Genomic DNA, 13,104 nt, shown 5'->3' with positions numbered 1-13,104 from the left:
GGTGAAAGTGAGGTTTGCCTCTACAGTTGCTGACATGTTGATTTAATAAATGTCACCAGTATTGCCTATAGACATTCAGAGATAAAGTTGTGCATGTAAATAGAATGATGCTAGAATACTCTTGGAAACCTCCTAGCAAAGATTGCTAAAAGAAAAAAAATGTGCTATTGTAATGTGGTATATTGAGGAAGGACAATCACTAGGAGAGGTTAAAGGACATTTTGAAGCTCATGGCTTTGTAGAAGTGAACAAAGTACTTGTTTATCAAGAAAACATGCAAATATTGAGCTGAAGCAGCTGTTTTTGAGATCAGAAATTCAACATTCAGAATTGCAAAAGTGAATATTAGTTGACTAAGAGAATGCCTTTTCTAAATAAGCTGTAGAATGGTTGTGTGTCACATACCAGATTTACTGGTATATAGTAGACAGGCATCTTTTGTGTGTGTGTGTCTGTTTTGGTGCTGGGGATTGAAATCAGGGCCTTGTGCATGTTAGGCAAATGCTCACTGAACTATAACCCTAGTCATCTAAATAGTCATCTTAAATAGCTTAATATTTTATTTTATTTTTTTATTTTTGGGTCCAGTCGTGGGCCTGAACTCTGGGCCTGGGTGCTGCCCCTCAGCTCTTCAGCTCAAGGCTAGTGCTCTACCACTTGAGCCACAGAACCACTTCCGGCTTTTTTCTTTTTGCTTATGTGGTGCTGAGGAATCGAACCCAGGGCCTCAAGCATGCAAGCATGAGCCACCTTCCCAGCCCCATAGCTTAATATTTAATGTAAAGCCAATCTGAGATGGGCGGATCATAAGTTCTAGGCCATCCCGAGCTTTAGGGTGAGAACCTGTATAAACAAACCATCAAAAGTTTAAAATATTTTAATGTGAAGATGGTATGTCTATGTGTGTGTGTGTGTGTGTGAGAGAGAGAGAGACAGACAGACAGAGACAGAGAGAGAGAGAAGGGGAGGGAGGGAGAGGGAGAGAGAAAGAGAGAGTGTGTGTGTATAAACTTCATGGGTGAAGAAAACGACTCAGAATATAGATACTAGGAAAAAGCAAAACAATTGGACAAAAACATATCAAGTTGGGTATTATAGTGTATCCTTATAATCCTAGCACTTGGGAGATCAAGACAGGAGGATCTGGATTTTGAAGTCAGCCTTGGCTAGGTAATGAAATCCTGTCTCAAAAACAAAAACCAACTGGGTGCTGGTGGTTCATGCCTATAATCCTAGCTACTCAGGAGGCTGAGATCTGAGGATTGAGGTTCAAAGCCAGCCCCGGTAGGAAAAGTCCATGAGACTCTTACCTCTTAACTACCAGGAAACCAGAAGTGGCACTGTGGCTCAAGTGGTAGAGCCCTAGCCTTGAGCTGAAGAGCTGAGGGATAGTGCCCAAGGCCAGAGTTCAAGCCCCACAACCAACAAAACAAACAAGAAACCTCCAAAAACCCAAAACAAACAAGTAAACAAGAACAGATCACTCCTTGCCTGGTGCTAGAATAGAAGACGTGTTTGATGACAGGAGCATCAGGAGACTTTCTTCCTTCCCTCCCTCCCTCCCTCCCTCCCTCCCTCCTTTCCTTCCTTCTTCCTTCCTTCCTTCCTTCCTTCCTTCCTTCCTGTCTGTGTCTATCATCTTTTCTTTCTTTTTAAAAATTTCTGAACCTCAATCGGTTGTGTAAGGGATTATAATTTAATTGTATAAAGGAATATAATTTAATTTTTGGTATTGGTTATGTGTTAAAACTCAAGGAACTGAAACCACCACCTCCCCAAAGTAAAAACAGCCCCACTAGTAAATTTTTTAAAAACCAAATAGCCTCATTTGTGTTTCTCTTTGTTGGTCATCATCAATCTTTCTTTCTTTCTTTTGTTCTTTCGTTCTTTCTTTCTTCATTCCTCTCTCTCTCTCTCCCTCCTTCCCTCTTTCCCTCCCTCCCTCCCTAGGGGAAGAAGTTTCTTGGTGACTGGAGAAAGGAGCTATAAAGGTGGTCAGCATGGCTGAAGAGTGAGGGGAAGCAGGATGCAGGGAGATACAGTATAAATCTGGGGGGAGATGGCCTAGTTCTTGTAAAGCAAAAATAAGAACTGGGGATTTTATTCTCTGTTTCCCTTTGGTTAAAAAAAGGAGGATGTACTCAAGGCCTCTCGCTTGTTAGACAACACTCTGCCACTTAAACCATATGTCTCTATACCTTTTTGCTTTAGTTACTTTGTAAATAGGATCTAACTTTTTTCCTGGATGTGCCTGAACCACAATCCTGTTTTTACTTCCCACCATTGCTGTGATTCTAGGCATTTATTAATTTATTAATCATTTGCTAGAACTAGGACTCACACTCTGCTCAGCTTTTTTACTCATAGATGCCCCTCTGCCTCTTGAGCCATGCCTCCAGTTCTGGCTTTTTGCTGGTTAATTGGAGACAAGAGTCTGATTTGTTACCCAGGCTGCCTTCAAATCTTGATCCTTAGATTTTAGCTTCCTCCATAGCTAGGACTACAGGCATGAGTCACTAGCTTCTGGCAGTAAATTATTATTTTCAACATAAAATAATGATTATTTAAGCCAGGCACTGGGTCTATTGCCCGTAATCCTAGCTATTTAGGAAGTTGAGATCTGAGGATTGAAGTTCAAAGCCAATCTGGTTAAGAAAGTATGTAAGACTCTTATCTCCAATTAATCACACTCCCCACCCCCCCCACCCCCCAAAAAAGCTGGAAGTAGCTCTGGCTCAAGTGGTAGAGCATTAGCCTTGAGCAGTGCCCAGGCACTGAATTCAAGCCCCAGGACCTGCACAAAACTTTTTAAAAAATTGAATATTTAATAAATATGTATTAAGTGGGGTTTCATTGGCTCACGCCTATAATCCTAACTACTCAGGAGGCTGAGATCTGAGAATGGGGGTTTTAGGCCAGCCAGGGCAGGAAAGTCCTTGAGACTCATCTCCAAAGCTGGAAGTTGAGCTTGGCTCAAGTAGTACAGTCTTAGCCTTGAGTAGAAAAGCTTAAGAACAGTGGTGAGGCCCTAAGTACAAGCCCCAGGACTGCTCCCCACACACACACAAGAAAAAGAAAAAATACTTGTTAATTTTAATTGAAAATGATTTATTAGGACCTAGAAGAGTAAGTAGCTGAGTGGTTTTGGGAAATTTTGTAGAAGAAAAAGAAAGCTGGGAGGAGCCAGGCGACCACAAAGAGTCCTGTACATTACTCTGAGGCCTGATCTGGTTTCCTAGGTAGGAGCTGAAAGGATGAGACCAGCGACTTTTTTTTTTTTGGTGGGGGGGTCTGGTCATGGGCCTGAACTCTGGGCCTGGGCGCTGTCCCTGAGCTCTTCAGCTCAAGGCTAGTGCTCTACCACTTGAGCCACAGCGCCACTTCCAGCTTTTTTCTTTTTGCTTATGTGGTGCTGAGGAATCGAACCCAGGGCCTCAGGCATGCAAGGCAAGCGCCCTACCACTGAGCTACTTTCCCAGCCCAAGACCAGTGACTTCCCCTCCCCCCCCATCAGTCCTGGGGCTTGAACTCAGGGCCTACGCACCGTCTCTGAGCCTCTTTGTGTTCAAGGCAAGTGCTCTACCACTTGAGCCACAGCTCTACTTTCAGCTTTGTCTAAGTAGTTTATTAGAGACAAGAGTCTCAGTCGGTCAGTGATGGCTTTTGATGATTAGTTTTTACTTTTCTGCTTGATTTTGATCTCTCCAGATATTTCTTTCTTTGTTTTGTTTTGTTTTTTTGTTTTTTTTGGTCGGTAGTGGGCCTTGAACTCTGGGCCTGGGTGCTGTCCCTGCGCTCTTCAGCTCAAGGCGAGCGCTCTACCACTTGAGCCACAGAGCCACTTCTGGTGGTTAATTGGAGATAAGAGTCTCATGGACTTTTCTGCCTCGGCTGGCTTTGAACCTTGATCCTCAGATCTCAGCCTCCTGAGTAGCTAGGATTACAGGTGTGAGCCACCAGCTCTCGGCTTCAGATATTTCTTTCTTTAGATCTGTAGAATACTTTACAGTATCTAGAATATCTAGTGCCTTGTAGTGCCTTGTAGTGTGTGCCGAGTTTGCATATGTATAGCAACACGCTTAGATGTAATACATTTTACTTAATTTATTTAAGCACTTCAAATATAATCCATATCAATAACTAACTCTTAGTCCTAATTCTACTAAGTGTGTCCCATACCCTGGGAGCTCACATGGCACATCACTTGGTCTGGAGGTCAAGCGAAGTCCACTGAGTGTCCTTGGGACTTCCGAGTCACAGAAGAGAGAAGTTGCTCCAGCGGAGGGTCTGTCCTGCATGGAGTCACCTCACTCCTGGAGGCCATCTTGCTTGGTCTCTGCTGCCCTGGGTTTTTATTTTCATTTCTGGCTATGTCTGATTATCAGCGTTGCCTCAATGGCAGCTTTGCTTCTGGTCACATCTGGTAATCCATGAGGGCAGAGCTGGCTTGCTTCTGTCTGGGTCTGGTTATCTGGTGGGCTAGTTGCCTTGGTGATGGCTCTGTAGGCTCCCTGGGTATGTCCCTATCTCTATCCTCCACAGTTCTAACTCCTAATTTTACAGCTTAACATTTAATATAATTTCACAGCACACATACATTTAATATATTCCTATTCAATAGCCTACCATATCAATATTCAATAACACTATGTCAGTATTCAACAATATACTCTGTCAGTATTTAATAGCACACTATATCAGTACACATTATGTCAGTACAAACTATGTTAGTATTCAGTAACACACATTATATCAGTATTCCCTAATATTCACTACATAGGAATATTCACTACATAGCTCCTGAAGTACAGAGGATCATGAATTAGATATGTAGGAATGGGTATAATTAGAAAAGTTCCATAAGATAGGGCCTGGGAAGGTGGGTCAGTGGTAGTGCTTGCCTTGCATGCATGGGTTTGATTCCTCAGCACCACATAAGCAGAAAAAGTTGGAAGTGGCGCTGTGGCTCAAGTGGTAGAGCACTAGCCTTGAGCTGAAGAGCTCAGAGACAGTTCCCAGGCCCAGAGTTTAGGCACTTTAATGCTTATCTGCAAATAGATATATTTGTACTTTTCAAAAATTATAATGTTAAGTCATTAGAAAAGCTACAAACCAAAAATCAAGAATGAAGAGTTCACGGGATGGGAAGGTGGCTCAGAGGTAGAGCGCTTGCCTTGCAAACCTGAGGCCCTGGGTTTGATTCCTCAGCACCATATAAGCAAAAAGAAAAAAAAGCCGGAAGTGGCGCTGTGGCTCAAGTGGTAGAGTGCTAGCCTTGAGCTGAAGAGCTGAGGGACAGCGCCGAGGCCCAGAGTTCAGGCCCCAGGACCGGACCCAAAAGAAAAAAAAAAAAGAGTTCACATGTATGAGTCCCACTTCTTATGTTCCAAAGTAAACTTTTGTTAATTTTACAAAATTCCATTAAGAAAAGAATACTACAGTGATATTATTATTATTATTATTATTTTTGTCAGTCGTGGGGCTTGAACTCTGGGCTTGGGCTCTGTCCCTCTGCTCTTCAGCTCAAGGCAAGCACTCTACCACTTGAGCTACAGCGCCACATCCGGTTTTCTAGTGGTTTATTGGAGATAAGAGTCTCACGGAGTTTCCTGCCCAGGCTGGCTTTGAACCGCGATCCTCACATCTCAGCCTCCTGAGTAGCTAGGATTACAGGTGTGAGCCTCCAGCGCCGGCTACAGTGATATTATTTAGTTGAATGGAAACTCAGACAATAAACTGACAGTCCAGTAGATTAGATTAGCCACAAATTGGAAATTAATACTTAAACTTGAGAAAAAAATTTGTGTGCTGTTACTGAAGCTTGAACTCAGGATCTTGTATTCTTCTTTAAAAAATTATATTTTATTATCTTTAAGTAATTGTACTGAAGAGATACAATTCAACACATCAGTTTTCCAGTATAATGCATCTTGATCTGTATCACTCCTTTCATCATTTCCACAACCCTACCAACAAAACCTCCCTTGATTTTCCTAGTTTCATAGGATATACATTGCATATGACTGCATTCTTTCCCCCATTCCTTTATTTACCCTCCTTCCTTTGATCTTTCCCCACCACATACCTCAAATACCAGCGTCCTTGTATTTATTTTGTTAGACTGGTAAGTTAGTTGTTTAAAGGAATTACGCTATTTAAATTCCCCCTGCATATACCATTCACTAAGTAACATTTGTGTACATGTGCACATGACCCTGTATATGCTTATATATGTTTATAAATTATGTATTTTACATATATATCTATATATTTTGCTGGTCATGGGGTTTGAACTCTGGGCCTGGGTGCTGTCTCTCAGTTCTTCAGCTCAAGGCTAGTGCTCTACTACTTGTTCCACAGCCTCACTTCTCGCTTTTTCTGCTTATGTGGTAATGAGAAATAGAATCCAGGGCCTCATGCATGCAAGGCAAGCACTCTACCACTGATTCACCTTCCCAGCCTTTACATATATATTTTTTTATACTAAAATAAGGTTATTTACTTAAAAATGATACATTGGACATAATCTGTATATAGAACAAGGCAATTAATGGTAAACTTAATAAGGCACCTTTTAAACCAGATGCTATACAAAATACATTTAGTGTGTTACATATCAAAGATGAATCTCTAGTTTTGGTGTTTTACAATTATATATATTTTATTTTATTTTTTTGAAAGATATTTATTTATTTTTGCTTATGTGGTGCTGAGGAATCGAACCCAGGGCCTCATGCATGCAAGGCAAGCGCTCTACCACTGAGCCACCTTCCCAGCCTCACAATTACATATATTTTAATAAGTTGTAATATATATATTTTTTCTTTTTTTATTGTGAAAATACTATACAGAGGAGTTACAATTACATGGGCAAGATAATGAGTACATTTCTTATCTAGCATTGTTGCCTCCTCCTTTGTTTCCCCTTTCCATCCCTTTCCATCTCCCCACCCCCCCAGTATATATTTATAAATTGGAGAAGTGCCTAGCAAATGGTCTGGCTTCTAGTAGGTATTCTGTAAAACTTAGCTCCTCCTTTTATTTATTTTCTGTCTTCAACCTTTATTTCAGTGCAGGAATATAGTATGAGTTCATAATTGTGTATTGAATTGATTGTAAAACCACAATATTCTACCAAATAGGAATACTTAATTAGATATGTAATCTACAGATTCAGTAAAAATATTCTTGGAACTTTTATATGTGTAAATTCACATACATGGACATATATATGTATGTGTGTATATATATTATATTGTGGCACTGAGATTTGAATGCAAGATTGTATGCTTGATGAAGTAGGTAGGCACTCTACCACCTGAAATGTGCTCTTAGTCCTTTCTCCTTTGATTATTTTTCAAATAGGTTCTTGGAACAGTTTTGCCTGGCACCTGTGAGCCTCCCATATAGCTAGGATCACAGATATGACACCACCATGCCCAATTAATTGTTTGAGATTGGGTCTCATTGTCTGGGTTGGCCTTGAGTGATTCAGTTGGGCTCAGCCTCCTGAGTAGCTAAGAGAATAAGTATGAGCCACTAGCATCTAGCTGGAATTTTAGTTTTTTAAGAGGAAGCTGGGTATTTTTGCTTAAATGGCCTAAAGTACCATTTTAGTCTATAATAACACAAAAATATCTAGGAAGGATAAATTAGATTGACTCCATAGAACCATGTAAATATGTCAATTTATGCAAAACCTTTTTGTGTATGTGATGGTTCTGTGACTTGAAATCAGGGCCCAGGCACTGACCTTGAACTTTTTACTCAAGACTAGCACTGTACCACTTGAACTATAGTTTCACTTTCTGCTTTTTGGTGGTTAATTAGAGATATGAGTCTTGGCTTTCCTGCCAAGGCTGGCTTTGAACCTTGATCCTCATATCTCAGCCTCTTGAGTAGCTATTATCACAGGCATGAATCACATTGCCAAAAATGTATCTTAATTACATGTTTTAAATGTTTTTCTTACTTTAAACTGATTTGTACATATATAAATAAGCATTTTTCATCCAACTCTTATTTTCATATTTGGCTGTTTAGGAGAAAGATCTGCATATCTATGTGCATTTCCAAAGTATTTATGTGCTTGTAATTACTTCAAAAATCCTCTTTGTATGTGTTTCATTTGTAAGTATTATTATAGTTATTCATTGTGGAGAATTTAGAGTCCTTATACTATTCTCTGCAAAATGAATGTCCCATAATTCTGGTACTCTATTTTATATGACCAAGTGTTCATTTAGTTATGTTCAAAGATCATTAAAAAATCAAAGGCAAGAGCTCCTAAATTTTTAAATATTGTTTAGTAAATAATGACAAATGTTGATATAAATGTATTATAAAATCTTTATGTCTGAGAAAAATAATATTAAACAACTAATACTTTGCTAGTGAAATAACATTTCAGAAGATGGATCTGTTGCATTAATAATTAGCATAATATTTGAATTGCAGAAAAACTCTTCAATTTAATGAATACAGTCATTTCTCACTTAAGTGTCCTAAAAAAACCTAAAGGTTTTCAAGCCAAATTATTTCTGTTTAGAATTCTATTTAGAAAATACTTTTCATTGTATAAAGTTTTGAATTAATGTGTCTTTACAAAGTCTGAATTTTAAAAAACTAACTCTTTGAAAATTAGGTCTCTTAAGAGTTAATGGCTATTATTATTCAGCTTTAACTTTGCTGATGAGTGGAAATCTTTTAATCAAGAATATTACAAGTGGATCTTTACATCTTTGTCATTAACATTCTAAAAGATACACACTTGTTAAGCTTTATCACAGTCTTATAAGTCATAAGATGCTGTTCTATAAGCTAAAACAAGTTTACCTTAACACAAACTTCCATTAGTATATCTTATTTTGAGTTCTGTAATAGTATACTTTTAGATAAGTAGTAATGCATGTTTCTGAATTTTATTCTATTTTTTTTGGTTGGTCAAGGGGCTTGAACTCTGGGCCTGGGAGCTGTTCCAGAGCTCTTCAGCTCAAGGCAAGTGCTCTGCCGTTTGAGCCACAGTGCCACTCCTGGTTTTCAGGTGGTTCATTGGAGATAAGAGTCTCATGGACTTTGCTGCCTATGCTGGCCTTGAACCTCAATCCTCAGATCTCAGCCTCGTGCCTGGCTTCTGATAAATTTTTAATTGATTCACAATAAATGGTATTCGTTTATAGGATCCAATTAAAAATATTGACATGTCTATACATCTATAAAAATATAATGCCAGTCATGTATTTAACATTACAAACACCTCCCCAAATTTTCTCAGGCCCTTTTTTTTCATCTCTCACTGTCACCTTGCCCTGTTTTGTTATTTATTTTTATTTATTTTAATTTTTGTTATTATCAAACTCTTTGCTTTTTCTAGAGTTTCATATAAAGGAACCATATAGTATACATTCATTTTTATTGTCTGGCTTTCTGAATTCTACATAATTATTTTGAAAGTCATCAAGATTTTTCTTTTTATTGCTGCATAGTATTTCATTGTACAGCTATCCCACTGTTTGTTTTTCCATGTACCTAATGATAGTCATTTGGATTGCTGAAGTTTCTAGCTATTATATGTAATGCTGCTATAAACATTGAGTATATATTTTAAAAATGGTCTTATTTTGAGTTTTCATTGTTTTCTGTTAACTATGGCTGTCAACCACTATTACCCAGTAGTGTTTTTATGTACTTCTCTCAAAGCTTTTTATTTATTTTTTTGGGTCCGGTCGTGGGGCCTGAACTCTGGGCCTGGGCGCTGTCCCTCAGCTCTTCAGCTCAAGGCTAGTGCTCTACCACTTGAGCTACAGCACCACTTCCGGCTTTTTTTTTTCTTTTTGCTTATGTGGTGCTGAGGAATCGAACCCAGGGCCTCAGGCATGCAAGACAAGCGCTCTACCACTGAGCCAACTTCCCAGCCCTCTCTCAAAGCTTTTGAAAATACTTAACAATGAAAATACTTAACTAACCATAAGCCATTTCTTTCATTTTGCCCATTTTGTTTCTTAGAGGTACGATTATAGGAAAGAAAAGATCTCATTTTGAATTTTGAAATCCTAGTGGCCTACCAGAATTATCTTACCTTTTATGATATCCCTAAATAAAAAATGTTAAATGTAACTGATTTGAAGCCTCTACTCCTTAATTAATCAAATAGCTTATGCAAATACTTTCTTCACTATAATGATATTATGATGAATACTTTTCTAAAGAGAATAAATGTTTCTTAATGACCATATTTTATTCCTATAAGTAAATGTGACAGTTGAAATCTATCCTCGTTATCAAATTTTCTCTAAACAAGAAAATATAGAAAATATCCCATAATGCTATACTTAAAAATTGAGATATAATTTAATCTAATTTATATTATGTTTGAGTGAACTTTTTGACTATTCTTATTTTTATAATTGAAAAGTCTAATATCTTTATAGAATGGTTGTAAAAAAAGGATTTTTTCAATGGAATAAGATTTTGAACTCTTGAAAAAAAAATTGAAGTAGTCTCTTATTCCCCCCCACCTTTTTTTTTTGTGTCAGTTATGGAGCTTGAACTCTAGGCCTGGGCACTGTCCCTGAGCCTCTTCAGATCAAGGATAGCACTCTACCACTTGAGCCATAGTGCCACTTCCAGCCTTTTCTGTTTATGTGGTGCTGAGGAATCAAACCTTGGGCCTCATGCATGAGAGGCAAGCACTCTACCACTGAGCTACCTTCCCAGCCCCTCTTATCCCCTTTTTTGAGATAAGGCTTTTACTCTGTAGCTTAGGCTAACATTAAACTCATGATTGTCTTGCCTCAGTCTCATGAGAGGTAGGATTAAAGTATGCATCACTGTGCCTGGCTAGAAGTATCCTTTGTTGAAGAAAAATATGCAAAAACTTAAAACTTGTTGCATCTTCATTTGTTTGTCCTGAAAAATAAGGAATTTATATATATATATATCTGGATGTATATGTAAACATATATTCATGATGACATACACACATATAATAAACATCTTTCTAAGGAAAAATAGTTTTCTTTATATTTATTTTTGCATCTTATTAAAATATAGTTTTAGTTTTTGGACAATTTCATTTAAAGTGACATTTTTTTTTACCTTATACAAATACAGAGCAATTCTGATTATTGATGTGTTCTCTAAAAAGTTAATCATATAAATAAATATATATATATATAAAACTTTTAATTTTTTACTGTAATTTATTTCACAATAGAACCCTATGTATTCAAGTATTAAGTGTATTTAAACATGTCATCTGATGTTGAATTATTGATTTAGGATTTTGGAAGGGAAATCTTCCACATTCTTTTTGTTGTTGTTGGTCATGGGGCTTGAACTCTGGGCCTAGGCACTGACCCTAAGTTCTTCAGCTCAAGGCAAGGGCTCTGCCACTTGAGCCACAGCGCTACTTCCAGCTTTCTGGTGGTTAATTGGAGATAACTTTCCTGCCTGGGCCTGGCTTTGAACCTCGATCCTCAGATCTCAGTCTCCTGAGTAGCTAGATTATAGGTGTGAGCCACCGGCGACTGGTCTTCCACATTCTTTATTGCATTTTATTTTTTAAAGCCAATTTGATTGAAGGCTTTTTGAGTTGTTTTCTGTGACTGCTATTTTTTCTCTTATTATAGTGAATTTTGTATAGTATCTGAATAAAAGTCAATGTTGGGTCATATTTTTTTTTTTTGCTTCTGTATTAAAAAATCAGTAGAAAGTTTTATTTGCCTGCTTTAAAGATAAACTAATGTTATGATTAAAGCAAATTTAAATAAATTTAAATAAAATGCCATTTATTTTTTTCAGATCTCTATAAAAATGGACTTCAAAGGGCTAACTTTGTGCCATTTATAGCTGTCCTGAAGGTAAGAAAAATCATTTACTTACAGCCTGAGACATTGATCAGTAATCTAGGCTTTATTATTGTTGTTGTTATTGTTATTATTATTTTGAAGAAGTTGTTTAGAGAGTTGTCATTTAACAAAGCAGTTTATAAATTCAATGCATCATGATCAATATCACCCCTTTCAATATTCTTAACTACCCATCCTGACTCAACCTTTCTCTTAGTTTTCTTAATTTTGTAGTCCATACTTTGAATTCTCTGCTCCATTCTCACCACCTTCTCCTTTTCCTTTTCCCGTTGAGCCCAGTCCAACTCTTGCAATTACCCGTTTTTCTGGTGTTTATTTTGTTGGAAATAAAACTGAGTTCTCCCTTGAATTGGTCTTGTATCCAAGCAGAATTCATCTTTGTATTTAGAAAGTGATAGTCAAAGACATAAGGAGAATATAATCATCTCTTTTGTACAGTATTCACCCATGTGTACATGAGAAAAATTACAAAATATAGTCTAAATTATTCTCTAACCGGAACATTGACAGTTTGCATTTTATAAATTTTAATTTGAGGTTTGCTCATAAATATTATACTGGAATGTTTAAACTTATACATTTGTTTCTGAAAAAAAATGTTTAATGTTCCTTGTTTCCTTCAGGCTAATGGCCATTATTAACATGTTTTCCCAGCTATTAAAGTTGCTATTCTAGAATAGCATTATTATAAAAATATTCTAATATATTTAAATGTGATTGCCATCAAGTTATCATAAAATTATGTCAAGTTGAGGCACATAAATAGTTTAAATATTTGTGTGTATCATCACTGCTTAGAGTTTAAAATAGTCTACATTACAATATGATTAAGAATAAAATAACCTCCTTTTTATTGTTAATTTTAAGTCATTTTTACATGATTATTCAATAATTCTATTGTCTACCAGTATTTATTGAAAACCTACTATGTGCAAAGTGCCACACTTGTCATAATGGAGAATACATATGTGAGTCATTCATATTTACAAGTAATAAAGACTATTTCTTTTGAGGAAATAAAACATATACAAATATGTATAACCAAAAGCAAAGTATAGTGCCAAAATGACACACAATTATGTTGTAAAATATAATCCCAATAATTTCAGGAAATAATATTTTTTGATCTATGTCAACCTATGAAGGAAGGGTGAAGTAATATTTGTTTTTTTTTTTTTTTTGTCGGTCGTGGGGCTTGAACTCTGGGCCTGGGCGCTGTCCTTCAGCTCTTCAG

The 13,104-nt window shown here is 37.1% G+C and overlaps 1 protein-coding gene across 1 annotated transcript in view; it reads left to right on the top strand.

Moving 5' to 3' along the window:
* Window positions 1-13,104, top strand: part of Lace1 (lactation elevated 1) — a 154,339-nt gene that overhangs the window by 49,441 nt on the left and 91,794 nt on the right. Inside the window, exon 6 of the mRNA XM_013022370.1 lies at window positions 11,803-11,861. Within this exon, the coding sequence (XP_012877824.1) occupies window positions 11,803-11,861 (59 nt within the window). The remainder of the gene's footprint in view (window positions 1-11,802; window positions 11,862-13,104) is intronic.

Source organism: Dipodomys ordii, unplaced genomic scaffold (genome assembly GCF_000151885.1).
Source record: "Dipodomys ordii isolate 6190 unplaced genomic scaffold, Dord_2.0 Scaffold62, whole genome shotgun sequence".
NCBI lineage: Eukaryota > Metazoa > Chordata > Mammalia > Rodentia > Heteromyidae > Dipodomys > Dipodomys ordii.
Note: the sequence above shows the minus strand (reverse complement) of the source record. Positions and strands in the feature narration are given on the sequence as shown.